Source organism: Tachyglossus aculeatus, chromosome 5, assembly GCF_015852505.1.
Source record: "Tachyglossus aculeatus isolate mTacAcu1 chromosome 5, mTacAcu1.pri, whole genome shotgun sequence".
In the NCBI taxonomy this organism is placed as follows: domain Eukaryota; kingdom Metazoa; phylum Chordata; class Mammalia; order Monotremata; family Tachyglossidae; genus Tachyglossus; species Tachyglossus aculeatus.
Window position 1 is genome coordinate 87,147,810 of NC_052070.1, and position 18,510 is coordinate 87,166,319.

General features: G+C 50.3%; 1 protein-coding gene across 1 annotated transcript in view; it reads left to right on the forward strand.

Annotated features, from left to right (window-relative positions):
* Positions 1-275: 275 nt before the first annotated feature.
* Positions 276-18,510, forward strand: part of PIWIL2 (piwi like RNA-mediated gene silencing 2) — a 46,192-nt gene continuing 27,957 nt past the window's right edge. The window contains exons 1-10 of the mRNA XM_038746698.1: positions 276-455; positions 2,458-2,545; positions 3,223-3,364; positions 7,125-7,331; positions 10,316-10,426; positions 12,163-12,280; positions 13,212-13,336; positions 14,444-14,524; positions 15,217-15,330; positions 17,863-18,051. Coding sequence (XP_038602626.1) covers positions 282-455; positions 2,458-2,545; positions 3,223-3,364; positions 7,125-7,331; positions 10,316-10,426; positions 12,163-12,280; positions 13,212-13,336; positions 14,444-14,524; positions 15,217-15,330; positions 17,863-18,051 — 1,349 coding nt within the window. The 5' untranslated portion in view covers positions 276-281. The remainder of the gene's footprint in view (positions 456-2,457; positions 2,546-3,222; positions 3,365-7,124; positions 7,332-10,315; positions 10,427-12,162; positions 12,281-13,211; positions 13,337-14,443; positions 14,525-15,216; positions 15,331-17,862; positions 18,052-18,510) is intronic.

The following is an 18,510-nucleotide window of genomic DNA, read 5'->3' on the forward strand; positions in this document are numbered from 1 at the left end:
TCTGTTTGATGTGGAGGCGGTTGGGCAACCACTGGAGGTTCTTGAGGAGTGGGGAGACATGGACCGAACAGTTCCAGAGGGAAGTCCGGACTGGAGTGGGGAGAAGCAGGCTCAGGTTAGCAGGAGATTCCCGGAAGAGAGTAAATTCTGGCAGCTTGAAAAAGTTGGCCCAATTGGGTGGGGGTGTAGGGGTGTCGGGGGAGGTGTCATCGCTCCTCTTCAGAGTAGTGACGGATGAGTAACCAGAACACTTTTCCAATCAGTCTCATCCACAGCCTTCAATGGATCCTTTGAGACCTTCATTCCGGGGCAGTGCCCTTTCCCACCTGCCTGCGGGTGTACGGACGCCAGGATCTCTGCCACAGGTTCCAACAGCCCAGGGGGTGGCTCTGGGCAGGGCAGAGCTCTGTGCGGGCCCTACAACTTTCACCCCCAAGTGTGGGCCGGCGCCTCAGGTAAGAACACAGCCAAGCAACCTAGACCTCCAAGTAGGTTTAGGTGTTTTTCAGATCCCAGAGATGACTCACACACGGCAAAACGCCTCCCGAACTTTGTGGATAAGGAAATGCATTTCCTTTCTGGCCGTTTGGTTCCCCTTCGCAGCTTCCCTGAGAGGAAATGCTACGAGGAGAGGACAGGCGAGGCCTCTCTCTGCTTTCTAAGCATTCCTGTTTTAGCGGTGTCAGCAGGAAATCTTGCCTCCAACTAAAACATCAACATGGGCGTGGGGGATGGGGGCACTGTGTCGGCCTGATTCCTTTGGCGTGGCTCTTTACGCTAATCTCCTCTACTGTACTAACCCAGCAAGGATGTTGGTTGGTGATCCGAAATTCCGACCAAGCGGTATCTCCCCCCGGGGCCATTCCCTCCGAGGTGTGCCAGAAGGGCTGAGGAGAGAGCCAACGTGGGGGAGCTCTGGAGACGAGGAGGCAGAGGGACACGGAGGGGGAAGTCAAGGAGGTTTTTTACCTGGCTTGTCAGGGAGGCCAGAGAGAGAGACTGGCAGAATCAGGAGGAGGCTGGGAGAGGTTGGCGTCCCATCCGCCTCTCTTTGCCCATATCCCATCCGCTGCACGGCTCTCTGGCTATTTTAACTGTCACATTTCCTGCTGTTTCCACCTTACCCCCGGTCACCTCACCCTTTCTCCACCTTCGCCCCCAACCCCACCTTTTTGAAGCACACGAGAGAAAGAACGCCAAAGCCGCCACCGCCACTCATTTGAAGCAGTGTGGTCTAGTGGAAAGAGCATGGTCCTGGGATCCAAAGGACCTGGGTTCTAGGCTTTGCCACATACGGGCTGCGTGACTCTGGGCAAGTCACCTAACTTCTCTGTGCCTCAGTTCCTCGTCTGTAAAACAGGGAATCCAAAACCTATTCGGTGAATCCCATGTGGGACAGGGACTGTGTTTGACCCAACCATCTTGTATCTTCCCCAGCGCCTAATGCACTTCTAATACACGTAGTAAGGTCTTAACAAATACTAATTTTATTATTGATTATTATTAGTCATTATTATGCGTTTGGTTCCTTATTAGCCAAGTCCAGCGTGGTTTGACCTGTAACCCGTCACTTATCGTTCCTCTTCGTATTTTGCAGGGTTGTCCTAATCAATCAAGCTCAGAGAAATAGAGATTTACCCTTTCCAGCCAAACCCGATTCATAGTTGTAATATTATTTAGTGAGGACAAGTCAGATGTATAATAGTTAAGCAAGAAGATAAACACTTGCCAGGGATTTCTGGTTTTTATCCAAACGCACTGCTTTGGTCTGCGTTAGTAACGGTCTTCAGATTTATGTGGCTCCGGATGTTGGCGTCACAAGCAGCAGTAGAGCGCACGTAACCCGAGACTTGAAGTCCAGGCCGCTCCAGGAAAAGCTTGCAGAGGGGAGGAATTGTGAGTTTTTTTCGAAAAAGAAAAATGAAAGCTCCTCCGGTGTTTTTAGAAAATACGGTTTGGCTGAAAAGCTGCCACCAAATGCCAGAAACTTTTCCCCCGTGCTCAGTAGTACGGTCAGTTTTCGCGATGGCAGGGATTCCGAAAATGTGCCAGTGACAATGTGGTCTGTGTTTACCTTCTTCCCTTCCCCGAGTAGCTCAGAGCATTTTGCACATAGTTTTTTTTTTTTTTCCATCTGGACCCTGGGCAATGAGAAGAGAGCAGTTGGTATTGTGCCTCTTTTTCCCATAGAGAGCTGAGGATCAGAGAAGTAAATTAACTTTCCCAAATCAATGGGCGAGCCAGAAGTGGTTTCCAAGTTTCCTCACCCTCCACTCAGTGCTCTTCATCACACTGCCTCTCCTTTAAAATGCTTTTATCCAGTAGTTTCTTCCACTGCCAGCATGCTGAACAGGAGATAGAATGCTTCATCTGCCTGAAATTCCACTGCCGTCCTTCCAGATTGGAAAAAACGCCTTCAATGGAATGATAGCCGTTTATCCTTTGGTTTTTTTCCAGGAGACTGCGGGCTTGTCTTCTCTCTTCCGTGGGCTGGGGCTTGAGACGGTGCCTCGGGCCCCATTAGGACGAGGGATCCCAACTTTAGGTAAGAGAGGAACGGGCCAGAGTGGTTTGCTCGCTCTCGTTTTCACCTAGACGTGCCAACTGCCTTTCCTGCAGCCAATATAGCTTGGGCCCAAGCCTCGGCGAGGGCCACTTGGAATGGAAATGAAAGACCGTAAAGTTCTGAACTCTCTCACGAGCGGGGCTTGAGGTAGCAGGGGAGTGTCGGGAACGTAGAATTGAACAAACGCGGCAAAGTAAGCGGCCGAGCGTTTCATCGAGAGGCCTTTCGAGCCACATTTCCCTGCCTCCCCCGCTCCCCCCGGTTTTGTTTTTTTTTTTAATATCCCTCTTCGCCCCCACACCCTCCCCTCTCCTCCCTAAGGATTCCTGGGGTGACCCAGATGGAATCTGGACCAGATTGTGCTGTACAAGATCGTTCTATTTGAGGTTTCCTTCATCCATATAAATATCTTGCTTTACCAACTGTCAGTACCGCTTGCTGTTACTAACATTTCCTGGGCACCTATAATGTGCAGAGCCCTATCCCAAGGGCTGGAAAACTAGATAAAAATCAATGTAGACATGCTTCCTGGCCTCAGAGTTGGGGAGGGCAGACGCGTAGCACAATACCAGAATCCAGTTGACCGCAGAAGCATTCAACAGTTAAAAAATAGCAGGCGCTTATAGATCTTGACGGGATTTGACGTTCCTTTACAGGGAGAGGCATTCTAGGTAGAGGCCTGCAACGTGCCCAGGAGTCCAAGGATGATGAAAAAGAGCTTCCGAGCGAGCCACCCTTCTCCTTCCCCGCAGCCATGGCAGCTGGCGACAGCAAGATCGTCTCGCTTGGCCGGAGCAGGTGAGCGAGGCAGTTGTCTTTGCACGTAAAACTCCGTGGCAGGATGATTTTCTGGTTGCCTTGGAGCCTCGGCAGCAATTCTGAGAGATGCCCGGAATCTGTGGGCTGAGAAACGGGAGAGGAGCATGTACACAGGAAGATGCCGCGGTTGGTTACGGAAAACACCGGCCTGGGGACCGGTTTTCTCGCAGGTACAATGTTGTAAACGGGGGATGAGTTCAACAAGCGAGACCAACTGGCCCTTTTTTATTAAAATGCCCCAGAATTGGGTACTCAATGAACGATGAGTAATGTAGCTACATTAATTCAGTGTATACTGTATAGTAATCCTTTTGATTTAAAAATCATATCAAAACTCAAAAACACAGTATGTCGAGTAACATAGTTCAGTACTGTTGGTCAGTGTGCATCACCCCATCTACCACAGATGAGCTAAAACACATAGAGAACTTTTAACCCCTTCCCCGCCATTAAACAGTGACCCAAAACAAGCTCATGAGTATGTCTGATTGGGCAAAGTTGCCAGGGAGTTTTGAGGTGATTTGGAGGGACTTTTTGCAGGGTTCTTAACTGGAGTCTTCTCGAGCACCCTGGCCGTTGGTTTCCCAGGAATCTTGTCCCTGTTAGGAGCTCCTGAGGAAGTAGCCGGCCTCCTCCATGGGCTCGTGGCCTGCATGCCCTCAGGCTGCAGTGCTGGGGGTCTAGAGCCTGGAGTCCCAAAGTTGGATTTGATGCCCAAAACTTGCAGTTCTGTGAATCCAGAGATGTTGGGAATACTTTCCATCATCACTTCAATCGATGGTATTTATTGAGCGCTTACCCTGTGCAGAGCACTGTACTCAGCGCTTGGGAGAGGACAAGGCAACAGAGTTGGTAGATGCGTCCGGCGATCCCAAACCAAGGGCTGCCTGGAATGTGATTACTATTAGTGAGCATTTCCTAGCTGATTGGTATTTTTTCTCCCCAGCTACTACCACCTGCAGCGCTTTTGAACACGGAGACCCTTCTCTACCGTTTAAGCTGTTACTCATCCAGATGTTTACCTTTCCATTTTCTTCTTCCTCCGGTCTGTAAATGTGTTTTGTGTCTCTCTCCCCTGTTAGATAGTAAAGTCCTTGAGGGCAGGGATCATGTCTTCTGACTTCCTCGTATTCTCCCAAGTGCCTCGTGCAGTGTTCTGCACACAGGGGCTCAACGATGCTGTTATTTGATCGATTTCACGTGGCGATGACTCTCTGTCCTCACGCGACAGATGAGTCCGATACTTGTTTTTTAGGAGTTGCCTTCTATGACTGGCTTCACATCAGCCCGGCAGAGATCACTTCCTGTCAAAGCGAGGGCCGCTTGGGTCTCTACTTGTGTGAATCTGCCAGAAAAGTAGCTCCTCATTCCTCATTCCTCCAGCTTTCGGCTACTCCCCCCCACCCCCCAAACCCCGGCCTCTCTGTTCTAAGTCTATTCTTTTAACTGATTGATTTTTTTTTTCCCAGTTCCAACGCTGCCGGATTCCCTTGGGGCCTCCCCGCTCCTGCCAGGACTCCCCCTCATCCCCCCTGAGGCATTTCTCCAGCTGGCCATCCACCTCCCAGGGCTACAAAGCCAGGGAGCTGGGCCAGACCTGGGGGCGGTGGCGGAGGCGGAGAAGGAGGAGTGGGGAAAAGGCTCGATCCCTTCCTCTCCCCCTCCAGCTTTCGCAACCCAGGAAGGCAGGGACAGTGGCAGCGGGGAGCAGCCGGGACCCTTCGGAGACCCAGCAGCGTTGGAGCTGCAGAAAATAAGATCAGCCACGGGGCTAGGTTCGGAACACCAATTGATCGATCTGTGGTATCGACTGAGCACCTTCTAAGTGGGAGGCACTGTACTAAGCACTTGCAGGGATTCAGCAGCAGCAAGAAACCAGGAGCTGCTAGGAAGATTCCAGTCAGTGCGGGAGACAGACCAAAAAAAATGTAGAAATCGGGTGAGCAGGAGGAAGCAGGGATGCCCACTCATAGGGAGCGTGAAAGTGGATCTGTGAAGAAGAAAGGAGGAAGAGGAAAAGGGATAGAAGAAGAGGAGAAAAATGGTACTTGCCTTGGCCTTTTTGCGTAGGCAGTTTGGGGGAGAGTGAGCAGAGTGAGAGCCCTGTGGGGCTGTTGGGGTACACTGGGCTAAATAGCCATTTCTGGTTCCCCTGCTCTAATAATGATGGCATTTACTAAGCGCTTACTATGTGCAAAGCACTGTTCTAAGCGATGGGGAGGTTACAGGGTGATCAGGTTGTCCCACGGAGGGCTCACAGTCAATCCCCGTTTTACAGGTGAGGTAACTGAGGCCCAGAGAAGTGAAGTGACGTACCCAAAGTCACACAGCTGACAGTTGGCGGAGCCGGCATTTGAACCCATGGCCACTGACTCCAAAGCCCGGGCTCTTTCCACTGAGCCACGCTGCTTCTCTAGTTCCCTAAGCGGGGGTGGGAGGAGAGCTGCCTGCCCGGTGGGCACTGCCACAAAAACATGGGCATCCTCGAGCAGCATTGGTTCTGGGAGGCTGAACAGCGTGTTGGTCGAAGCTACTATGGAAGCAGTCATTACCCAGGGCCCTGAGCACCCCCACAGCCCCAGCTACCTGGACCAGGGTTAGGGCGTAGATGACCCCTCCTCACAGGGCCCTGGTGAGGGGAGCAGGGAACGGCTTGTCTCAGCCCCGCCAAGAACCGGAAAAGTGGCAGCAGCATCCTCCGCCACCGCTGCCAACACCCCTTCATTTGCCCAGGCAAGACCGGAGCCCTATTCCCTTCCCTGGCTGCCGCCCACTATCCGTGAGCAGTTCCGCCATGGCTGGCCTACTTTCGGCACGGCGACCGCTTATTGCCGGTAGCGGGCCTGCGGGAAGGGGGAATGACGAAGGGGTTGGCTCGCTCCCAAAGATCCCCAGGCCAGGGACCCTATCATTGAGCAGAAGTCCCATGTTGGCTTCACCGCCAGCTCCTTCCCCGCTCCGAGAGGCAGGAAAAACTAGCGTCACAAGTTGCTGAGGGGGGCGAACCTGATAGTGTTACCTTCTGGAGTTGGCACCTATTGAAGGAAGAGCGAAGATAGAGTTGGAAGCAGGATGAAATGGCTGAATCAGTAACTGAATAATCAAGTGGAAATGTCTGAATATTTGTTCCTAAGTGCGCGGAGACTCGCCGGGGGCACAGGGAGCGAGGTGGGCGTGCAGGGACACGGGACAGAAGGGCTCAGGAAGGAGGTGGAGGGAGCTTGGTGGAGTCTAGAGACCTGGGTTCTCATTTCCAATCTGCCACTGGCCCTCTGCGTGGCCTTAGGCAGGTCACTGAACTTTGCTGTACCTCTGTTTCCTCATCTGTAACACGGGGATCAAATACCTGTTCTCCCTCCCGTTCCGAGCGTGAGCCCTATGTGGAGCAGGGACTGTGCATGATTCCCTTATATCACGCCAGCACTTAGTAGAGTGTTTGGCACATAGTAGGCACTTAATAATGCTCAAAAGTGGTATTATTATAACCGTGGTATTTGTTAAGCGCTAACTCTGCGCCACGCACTGTACTAAGGGCTAGGTTATTTTACGTACCGTAACCGGAAAGAGGTCATGTGGGTAACCTCCGAAGGGCCCGTGCCGCACCGACAGGTAACGCCGTGACACTCTCATTTAGTTGTCTTTGCAGGTGCCTCCAGAGGAGATTTTAGAGCCGGAGGCAAAGAGAGGAGAAAGGAAAACGGTGACTTCTCTCCTTTTTATTTGCACTTCTCCAATTCAGGATTCTCGGATGCGGAGTCAAGGGTGCTCCTCGGCTCCCTTTTGGAAGAGCAATGGTCGGATTAGGCGGAGCGTTTCATAAAATCCACAACGACGTTTTTATGCCTTCTTTGACTTCTACGCCGTTATTACTACCCCGACCCCGATCCTCCCCGCTACCGTACCTCGGGAGCCTTCCAGCCAGTCCCCTTGAAGAGAAAGAGAAGACGTAAGTAAGGAGCGTTGCTTGAGTTTTGAAAGAGTTGGTTGGCCTCTTGGCTGCCTCCATATCGGACGGCGTTCTCGATGGAGGGCGGACGTCTGGTGTTCCGATGGGGAAAATCGGTGCCACGGTTTCTTATCAAAGAGGAGCTCGGACCGTTTGTAAAGGGAATTACAATTATTATGGCGGCGGCAGCAGTCAGCCTCCAAGCTTTACAGCGAGTCCGGCCACAGTCAGGCGGTCTCCGTTTTGATGATGCCGAGTCCCTCCCAGCTCTGGATGCAGAACAAGGTTTCAAAACGGTATTCGGCTCTCTCCCCGGGCAGTGATGGGTGGGGGGAAGGTTGTGCCAGAGCAGATTTCAAAGAGGCCCTCGGAGAGCATCCTAGAACACAGGCAAGTGTATAGTGCTGCCTTCCAACTGTGTGCAGGAAGAGAAGACCACCTGTATTCGTCCCCAAAGTTCTGGGCTTTGATGCAGGGAGCTGGTTTTAATGGACAGAGCACGGGCTTAGGAATCAGAAGGTCATTCATTCATTCAATCGTATTTATTGAGCGCTTACTGTGTGCAGAGCACTGTACTAAGCGCTTGGGAAATACAGTTGGCAACAATATAGAGACGGTCCCTACCCAACAGCAGGCTCACAGTCTAGAAGGGGGAGACAGAGAACAAAACAGAACATATTAACAAAATAAACAGAGTAAATATGTACAAATAAAATAGAGTAATAAATACGTACAAACATATATACAGGTGCTGTGGGGAGGGGAAGGAGGTGGGGCGGGGGGGATGGCGGGGAGAGGAAGGAGGGGGCTCAGTCCGGGAAGGCCTCCTGGGAAGGTCATGACCTCTAATCCCAGCTCTGCCACTTGTCTGCCGCGTGACCTTGGGAAGTCACTTCACATCTCTGTGCCTCATTTACCTCATGATAATAACAATATTGATGGTATTTGTTAAGCGCTCACTATGTGCCAAGCGCTGTTCTAAGCACTGGGGGGGGGGGGAATACAGGGTAGTCAGGTTGTCCCACGTGGGGCTCACAGTCTTAATCCCCGTTTTGCAGATGAGGCGACTGAGGCCCAGAGAAGTGAAGTGACTTGCCCAGAGTCACACAGCTGGTAAATGGTGGACCTACGACTTCTGACTCCCAAGCCCTTGCTTTTCCACTATGCCACACTGCTTCTCATCTGTAAAATGAGGATTGAGACTGAGCCCCATGTGGGCCTGTCTCCATATGTTGCCAACTTGCACTTCCCAAGCACTTAGTACAGTGCTCTGCACACAGTAAGCGCTGGCTGAGAAGCAGCGTGGCCCAGTGGAAAGAGCCCTGGCTTTGGAGTCATTCATTCATTCGTTCATTCAATCGTATTTATTGAGCGCTTACTGTGTGCAGAGCACTGTACTAAGCGCAAGTTGGCAGCATCTAGAGACGGTCCCTACCCAACAGCAGGCTCACAGTCTAGAAGGGGGAGACAGACAACAAAACAAAGCATATTAACAAGATAAAATAAATAGAATAAATATGTACAAATAAAATAAATAGAGTAATAAATATGTACAAACAAATATACAGGTGATACATAACCCAGGCCTGTATTCAATCCATTAGACTACAACTGTTTACATAGGGAGAGTAGAATTGAGGCAGCGGGGGGGCGAGAAACTTCCTAAATAAAATCCTATGCTTTCCTACAAGCAAACACTAAAATTTGAAAAAGACATGGAATCAACAGTGTCCTCAGTAGCCACCTAAAAGGCAAGCACTACGGGCGTGTTGACTTGTTTCCACGGGACTCACTTGTAACCAGTAATCATCCACAGTCCATATCCTGCTGGCAAACTCATTTGAGGCTGCTGAGAGGTGAGCCAGCACTATCAAATTCAGTGTTTATAATTCCTGCATTATTGCCGGCAAAGGAGCCCTTTAACTCGCACCTATCTCCAAGTACTTCCCAGAGTCAGAGGTCGGGGGTTCAAATCCCGGCTCCGCCAGTTGTCAGCTGTGTGACTTTGGGCGAGCCACTTCACTCCTCTGGGCCTCTGTTACCTCATCTGGAAAATGGGGATTAAGACTGTAAGCCCCCCGTGAGACAACCTACTCACCTTGTAACCTCCCCAGCACTTGGAACGGTGCGTGGCACATAGTAAGCGCTTAATAAATGCCATCATTATTATTGTTAATAAATACGATCGAATGAATGAATGAATGGTACAACCCAATTTGCTTGTATTCATTCATTCAGTCGTGTTTATTGAGCGCTTACTGTGTGCAGAGCACTGTACTAAGCGCTTGGGAAGTCCAAGTTGGCAACATATAGAGACGGTCCCCACCCAACAACGGGCTCACAGTCTAGAAGGGGGAGACAGACAACAAAACAAAACGTGGACAGGTGTCCAACCCAGCGCTCAGTACGGTGCCTGGTACATAGAAAAAGCTTAACAAATACCAAAATAAAAATAATTATTATTACTATTATTGGAGCTGGAAAAGAAGGGGTTTCTATATTCCCTCTCTCCTCTCCTCCAGTCCCTTCCCTCCCCTCAATGTTTTTCCCTACAAGCCTTCCACTCCTCATCCAGAGTGAGTTGAAAGCATAGAGACGCACCCTGTACGGTGAGGTGGGAGTGGGCGATCAGCCCCTGGGTCCATTTCTGTCATGGGGCCGCCTTGCCTACCGTTTTCGTCCAAATTAGAGGACGTGGGCTTAGGGCCCTAGCAACAGTAGAGGGGAAAAAATTAGGTAAGGGAGCATACTATGTAGTTCCGTCTTCTTAGTGTTTCCTTGGTTTTGGATGCCCGGAAGCCCCATCATTGTTTTGGTGGAAATGGAAAAGGTTTAGAGAACCCTGCCTCACCAAATGGCCCAGTGAGAAGGAGACCCCCAGCCCGGGGTCGGAAGCATGCCCCTATCCGGGATCGCGTATGTCTGAGCCAGATCCGGAAAAGTGGCTTTTGTCATTGCCGTGATTTCTTTTTGGCTTTTTCCAGGCAGGCTCTGAAGAAACATGGATGCAAGGGAACATCCAGCCCCCTCGGCCTGAACCTAATCAAAATACACTGCCAGAATGAGGCTGTGTATCAGTACCATGTGACTTTCAGGTAGGAGTCGGCTCATCCCTCTTTTGAGAGGCACGGTGTAAGAAAATGATGCCGGGCGGACTGCGCGGCTCCCCTCGGCCTTCCTCTGCCTCAGGTTTCAGGTTTGACTGCGGAGTAAGAGAAATAGAAACCAGAGCTTGATCATTATTATTTTTTTGAAGAATCAGTAAATGCATCTTGGTCTTTGTGCTGCGCCAACAGCCCTACTTATTTTGCAAGAAGTTTAACATTCACCCTCAAGGTATTCTCAGGAACTAAAGGGAGGATAGGAGCCATTATATCTGTTTCTTCCCTGACCAAGCTCTCCTTTCCTCTTCTCCCACTCCCTTCTGTGTCGCTCTGACTTGCTCCCTTATTCAGCTCCCCCCCAGCCCCAAAGCACTTATGTACATACCTGTAATTTATTTATTCATATTACTGTCTCCCCCTCTAGACTGTAAGTTTGTGTGAGCAGGGAATGTGTTTTGTTACTTATAACAGTGCTCTGCACGCAGTAAGTGCTCAGTAAATACGATTGAATGATTGAATGAATGCACTGAGTTGAGTGCATTCACTCGTAATCATTTAGCAAATCTGACCAAACCAGGGCTGGAACCTTGTCCTAATGCCCGCTTTCCCGTTTAGGTATCTTCCTCTGTTTCTGTCACTCTTAGTGCTCTTCTTCATGCTCCTTCGCAAAAGGCTCCTTGAAGCAATTGAGCCATTTAGGAAGACCGGGGTTTGTGTGGTTGTGACGCCAGCACAGAAGAAAGATGAAAACCTTTTCTCATCCTTCAAAGTATCCCTGCTATAGGAAACCATCATACTGGGATATGAGGCTCTTTCTTGCTGCCTTTAAGTATCACTTGGTGTTTTCCATCGTATTTCGACCCAGCCTGGATCTTGTTAGGTGTCTTTCAGACCTTAAGTGTTACCATCTCCTGGCTGTAAGTCAGGTAGTGCAGTAGAGGCGTGCTCAGAGGTGCCGGCTTTTCAATGGGAGTATGAAGGCAGAAGGGGGAAGGGATTGTGGGCGGCGGGAAGAGGGGGGATGAGGACTGGGAGGGAGAAGCTTCAAAGAGGCAGTAGATCGGAAGGCCATCAGTTTGGGTCTCATCAGCCCTGACTGGTCACTCTCAAATCTTACCAGAGGGAACAAAGCTGCCAGTCCGGCTCAAAAGCCCTGGGGACCATTGCCTCAGATGCCCTTCCCAAGCACTTAGTCCAGTGCTCTGCACACAGTAAGCGCTCAATAAATACGACTGAATGAACGAAACGCCCGATTGGAGGGCTTTAACCCTTTGGCACCAAGGGCTCTTAAGAGGCCCTCCTGGACTGATTCACAAACTTCTCCGTGACCACGAGAAGGCCTCAGGGGCGTAATGGCTAGAGCACAGGCCTGAGATTCAGAAGGTCATGAGTCCTAATCCCGGCTCCACCACTTGGGCAAGTCACTTCGCTTCTCTTAAAACGGGGAGCGAGAACGGTGAGCCCCACGTGGACTGTGTCCAACCCAATTTGCCCGTTTTCCCCCCGGCGCTTCGTACAGTGCCTGGCACATAGTTATCGTTTAACGACTACCATAGCAATAATAATAATTATTATTATTAATATTAAGGTACCGCAGGGAGACTCTTGTTCATACTTTTGAAGACATCCACTAGATGGGGCAGCAGTTACGAGCGTGACTGACCGGGTAGCCGCCGTGGCGACTTTTCTCTCGAAACTAAACGCGCCTCTTTTGCCTTGCTGTCCAGCCCCAGTGTGGAGTGCAGAAGCGTGCGGCTCAGCATGCTGAAAGACCATCAGTCTGTCACCGGAGACGTCACCGCTTTTGACGGAACGATCCTCTACCTGCCGGTGAAACTGCAGCAAGTGAGACAACCGGGCCGTCGGTCCCCCCCGTTTGGGCTCATAGGCCTCTCGGTTGTTGCCCCTAAGTCTTTGTTTGTAGCCGTTTTTAAACTGTTACGTTGGTGCCGGAACTACGACGGGCCAAACTAACCTGGTTGAGGGGTCATCGTAAAATTCGACTGAAATCAATCAATCAATCAATCGTATTTATTGAGCACTGTACTAAGCGCTTGGGTAGTACAAGTTGGCAACATATAGAGGCAGTCCCTACCCAACAGTGGGCTCACATCCGAAATGACACACCTGTGTTTGGTACCTTTCGATTTATTCGAATGTTTGTGTATCCATATCTTTCCTGTCTCTCCGTTTAGATTTTAAGCTGAAGGATAGAGACGGGGTCTTTGTAACTCCTCAAAGTCGTCGAACAAGGCTCTGCAGGCAGAGGCCCCTCAGTCAAGGCTATTAACTGGCAGGGGAGCAGTAATGTAATATATTCATTCATTCATTCATTCAATCGTATTTATTGAGCGCTTATTATGTGCAGAGCACTGTACTAAGCACTTGGGAAGTACAATTTGGGAACATGTAAAGACGGTCCCTACCCAACAGTGGGCTCACAGTCTAGAAGGGGGAGACAGAGAACAAAACAAAGCGTATTAACGAAATAAAATAAATAGAATAAATATGTACAAATAAAATAAATAGAGTAATAAATACGGATAAACATATATACATATATACAGGTGCTGTGGGGAGGGGAAGGAAGGGGCTCAGTCTGGGAAGGCCTCCTGGAGGAGGTGAGCTCTCAGTAGGGCTTTGAAGGGAGCCCTTTATTTTTGTGTGGGTGGTTTTCGTGGAGGTCTCAAGGACACAGCTCGGGCAGGTGAAGGGATGGGTGGGATTTTTGGATTTGGACTGTTTTCCGATTTTCCCCCGTCTACTTCCCTGCTAGGCTGTTGAATTGAAGACAGTGAGAAGGACCGATGGAGTTGAAATCACCATCAAGATTCAGTTGACGAAGATCCTTGAGCCCAGCTCCGATTTGTGCATTCCTTTCTATAATGTGGTCTTCAGGCGGTAAGGAGGCGCCGGGAAGCCAACAGGGGAAGGGTTGGGCTACCTGGCCACTGTCCGTTTTATTGTTTTACTTGGGAGCCCCATTCTAAGTTGCTAATACGCTCCAGAAGGCCTAGGAATGTAGGGCTGGATCCGTGGAAGGAAGAGGAGGAGACAGGGTAAAGGAAAGAGTCTTTTGGGGACTCAAACAAGTCCGCAGTAAACTCCTTGGAGAAATTGGGGAACTTTTGAAACTATTCAACTTGCGTAGGGAAAGCCCGGTCCTATGTTCAAAGGTCTTTGGGGAGATAACGTGTAGAAAACATTCTCTTCAGGCCTAAGAGATTCTGGGTGGTCGCCTTCAAAATGTTCTTACTCTTTTGCCAGGTACTGTGTAATTTTCCCAAAGCCATTCTGCCCCCCGGGTCCCCTCCCTCCCTTCTTTTTTTGTGGAACTTTACGTCCAGCCTCTACTTCATTTGATTCCAGCTGTCTTTGTTGGGGAAACAAACCCAAGGGATGAGGCGTACCAAGGAGCACAGTCCTTCTCCCTAGTCCCCATCTCCTTCCCAAGCAGGCGCGCGTGGGCCGGGGAATACACTCAGACCTCTTCTCTCACCCTCTTTGTCGTCCTCCTTCCTCGGGCGTGAAAAGGTGGTAATTTGCACGATACGGGGAGTGCCCCAGGAGTACTTCCCGGCCTGACCCATAAAAGCCCCTGTCAGGCCCCGCTTGCCCGGGCGAACCTGAAACCTCACGGGGTTGTGTTGCAGACCGGCTAGCAACCGCCGCACAGCCCGGCTGCTCAGAAGAATGACATTTTAAAACCCAGAAAAGCGCCTCCCATTCAGGCCTGTCTCTTCATATGCTTTAACGATTCCAGGGAATAAACTGAATTTCCCTTTCGTTTCATTAAGAAGGGAATTGTAGTGAGGTGGTCAGTGCAGGTATGAGATGGTCATTCTTTATGACAGGTTTATTTCAACTTTGTCGAAAAAATAGATTGATCATGCAGAAGGTCCCTCGCTTGGGGGTCTTTTAAGGCTCAAGGCAAGTAATCAGAATGCTCAAGGGCCTCCTGAGCTTTTATCTTTCAGACTGAAAACTCATCCTGGGTGTCTCTTGCAGGGTGATGAAACTTTTAGATCTGAAGCTGGTGGGGAGAAATTACTACGATCCGACAAATGCGATGTTTCTGCAGCAGCACAGGTGGGTGCCCCAGATTTAATAATAATGATTGCGGTACTTGTTGAGCGCTTACTGTGTGTCAGGCGCTGTAGTAAGCACCGGAATAGATACAGGCTGATCAGGTTGGACACAGTGCCTGACCCACTTGGGGCTCACGGGTCTAATCCCCATTTTACAGATGAGATTACCGAGGCACAGAGAAGTAAAGTGACTTGCCCACAGTCACCCGGTGGAGCCAGGATTAGAACCCAGGTCCTTTTGACTCCCAAGCCTGTGCTCTATCCGCTAGACCACGCTGCTTCTCAGCAGTAATTATGGCATTTATTAAGCGCTTATTACTAAGCACTGGGATGAATACAAGCAAATTGGATTGGATACAGTCCCTTGTCCCACATGGGGCTCACGGTCTCAATCCCTATTTTACAGATGAGGTAACTGAGGCCCAGAGAAGTGAAATGACCTGCCAAAGGTCACACAGCAGACAGGTGGCAGAGCCGGGATTAGAACACATCACCTTCTGACCCCCAAGCTTGGACTCACAATTTTGTCCTTAAGATGATTTTTGTAGTTGTCGTCACTGAGACGACGACCGGTGCCATTCCAACTTCGAGTCTGTGTCACGACTGATCGGCGCCTGCTCGGTTCTCCCCGATCAGAGGAGCGCATCCGGGCGTTTTCCCAAGAACAGCGAGTGACCTCCTCTCTGGTTTAAGGTTACAGATCTGGCCGGGCTATGCCGCGAGCATCCGAAGGACAGATGGAGGGCTCTTCCTGCTAGCCGACGTCTCCCACAAGATCATCCGGAATGACTGCGTCCTAGATATCATGTGAGTGATCGGGCGGCGGGATCTGGGTTGAACATCCTCCCCGGATGCCCTGGACGTCCGGTGACAGGCGGGCTCCTGCCGAGAGGCCGAAGGGCCGATGAAATGTGTTCCCCTTTCCCAAGGTTCAGATAAACAGCACCAAGACTGTGGCTTGAATCGAGGGGAGTTGCGGTGCTCAGAGCACCGTTCGGTATCTTGCGTGGGGCACAGCGGTCTGTGTCCCATAGCACAGTGAGTGGGTCCGCTGACCTCTGCTGACTCTTTTATTCTTCATCGAACGGTTGGGAAGACGGGTGAGTAGGAAAAAAGAGGAAGACGGAGAAAAAACCATTTTTAGCAGAGCCCTAGTAATGTTTCACTTCAAAAATTGCTGGAAGGGAGACTCCCCCCTTCTATTAAGAGCCCTGGAAATTGCATTCAGGTATGCTGGTTGAAAGGAGATTTAGAGAGAGAGAGAGAGAGAGTGCGTGCGTACGTGTGCTCCTAACTATCAGTGTACCCAAAAGAGGGACCTTTTTAGGCATATCCTCCTTTTCAAAAAGTTGCAATTTAGTCATACATTCCTTGTGAAATCGTCCTACCGGCTCAGTGGAAAGAGCCCGGGCTTTGGAGTCAGAGGTCAGGGGTTCAAATCCCACCTCTGTCCATTGTCAGCTGTGTGACTTTGGGCAAGTCACTTCGCTTCTCTGCGCCTCAGTTCCCTCATCTGTAAAATGGGGGTTAAGACTGTGAGGCCCCCCGTGGGACAACCTGATCACCTTGGAACCTCCCCAGCGCTTAGAACAGTGCTTTGCACATAGTAAGCGCTTAATAAATGCCATTATTATTATTATTATTATTATTATTACTGCGTATTATTAAAGAAAGAAAGCAACTTTTCTTTCTATTCTCCCAGATACGGTGCTATTGGATGGTGACAGTAGACCAGATTTAGGTCCAAAATTAATAATAATAATAATAATGATGGCATTTATTAAGCGCTTACTATGTGCAAAGCACTGTACTAAGCGCTGGGGAGATTACAAGGAGATCAGGTTGTCCCACGGGGGGCTCACAGCCTTAATCCCCATTTTACAGATGAGGGAACCGAGGCCCAGAGAAGTGAAGGGACTTACCCAAAGGCACACAGCTGACAATTGGCAGAGCCGGGATTCGAACCCATGACCCCCGACTCCAAAGCCCGGGCTCTGAGAAGAAGGCAGGGAAAGGTTAAAATGAAAATGTCCCAGGAACAGACTGAGGCAGGCAAGGTTGAAGGACACCAAGAACCCCGGTGCTACCCTTTCTCTCCCCCGGCCCCAACACACACACAAAAAACACATCCCCCTTCCGTCACACTTCCGCAAACCTCATGTACTCACATGTGCCCACGCCGACACATGTGAACTCAGGTATATGAGTGTACGTACGTATGTGTAGACACACACGTGCACACCCCTGCTCCCCGCAACCACCTCTTCCACCCAGACGATCTTTCCATTTGTCAGCAATAGAAACTGACTCTGCAGAGCAGACCGGCTCTTCCCTCCAGCCCGGAGGAGCTGCTGCTGCCTCGGCCCTCCCGATTTCTGGCCTGGGAACGGGGCTGAGCACCAAACATCCCCCGCGATCCCAAAGAGCGGCGGCCGGGTTAGCAACAGCCCTTCTGTTCGGACCAGGAGCGAGGGGGCTCTGCCTGTTTCTCCTCCCGATCCCTGCTGTGGCCAGGTGTCCTACGTGATGCAGATAAGCTCACGGTGACAAGCAGTCCTTAGGCGGCAAGTTGGAAATGCCTAGTGAAGAAGCTTTTCCCAAGCTAGCGGGGAACGGGTACCCTTGTGATTCATTGTGCTTGGACAGACAGCAGACTTCCTGGGCCAGTTGCTCTTCGGTTTCCTGTTCCCTGCTTCTTCTCTTTGGATGCAGAGAAACGTGATTTAACGAGTGCTGATCAAGAGCTCTGCCCCTGTGATAATGTAATAATGGTGATTTGGTAGCATATTTTCTCCACGAAGCTCCAAGAGCTTAGTAGATTCAAAATGTAGTGTAAAGCCAATTAATCGTCGCCATTTGTAGGTCAGGCGGGGTAGAGGAATATTGTTTCCGTTGGAATAATGATAATGATGGTGGTAATTAAGTGCTTACAGTGTGTGAGGCACTGGGGTAGATACAAGCTAATCGTGTCGGACACGTCCCATGTGGGGCTCACAGTCTCCATCCCCATTTCGCAGGTGAGGTAACTGAGGCACAGAGAAGTGAAGTGCCTGGCCCAAGGTCACACATTAGACAAGAGGCAGAGCTGGGATTCGAACCCAGGACCTCCTAACCCCCAGGCCCGTGCTCTAGCTTCTCGTGGCCTTTGGGAGAACCGAAGGCCAAAGAGGCTGGCTTTCCTAATGTTATATCAGCGAAGTTGGTGGGAGAGCTGAGGCTAGACGGTAGGTTTCCTGACACCTGGTTGACTGCCCCCAGCCCCGTGTGTGCCGCTCTGTTTGTGTGCCGCCGCTCCGTGTGTGTTGTAATCCAGAAGACTTTGATCCTTTCTTCCCCAAGGCAAGCTTTATGTCAGCAGAACAGAGGGAACTTCCAGGATGAATGCACCAAACTGTTGTGTGGCCATACTGTCATCACCCGTTACAATAACCATACCTACCGCATCGATGATATCGACTGGAGTAAGACACCCAGAAACACTTTCATAATGTCTGATGGGAAGGAAATCACCTTCTTAGAATACTACAGGTAAGAGAGTTCAGAAGTGGCTTTGGGAGAGGTTGGGTTTGGCCCTTCAGGAACTGAAGAGATGTCCTGGAAGGACGCACAACCCGATGGATGTTCTTTGGAAAGGTAGTTCATTGGTTGAGTTAAGAACGCGGGAACTGTGAAAGACTCATCACAACTCTTCCTGTGTCTCCTTTAATGTAGTTTGTTTTGGGTATTTCTTGTAGTCAGTCCGTCATTTCCCTTCAGCCATGTCAAACTGCACGGATGGCTTAAAGAGAAGGTTAGATAGCGTTGAATTTGGGATCCTTGACTTTTCTCCAACTTCTTTTTAATGTTTGTCAAGCGCCTACTCTGTGCCAGGCACTGTGCAAAGCAATGGGGTAGGTATGAGAAAATTGGGTTGGACACAATCCCCGTCCCATGTGGGGCTCACGGTCTTAATCCCCATTTTACATTGGAGGAAACTGAGGCACAGAG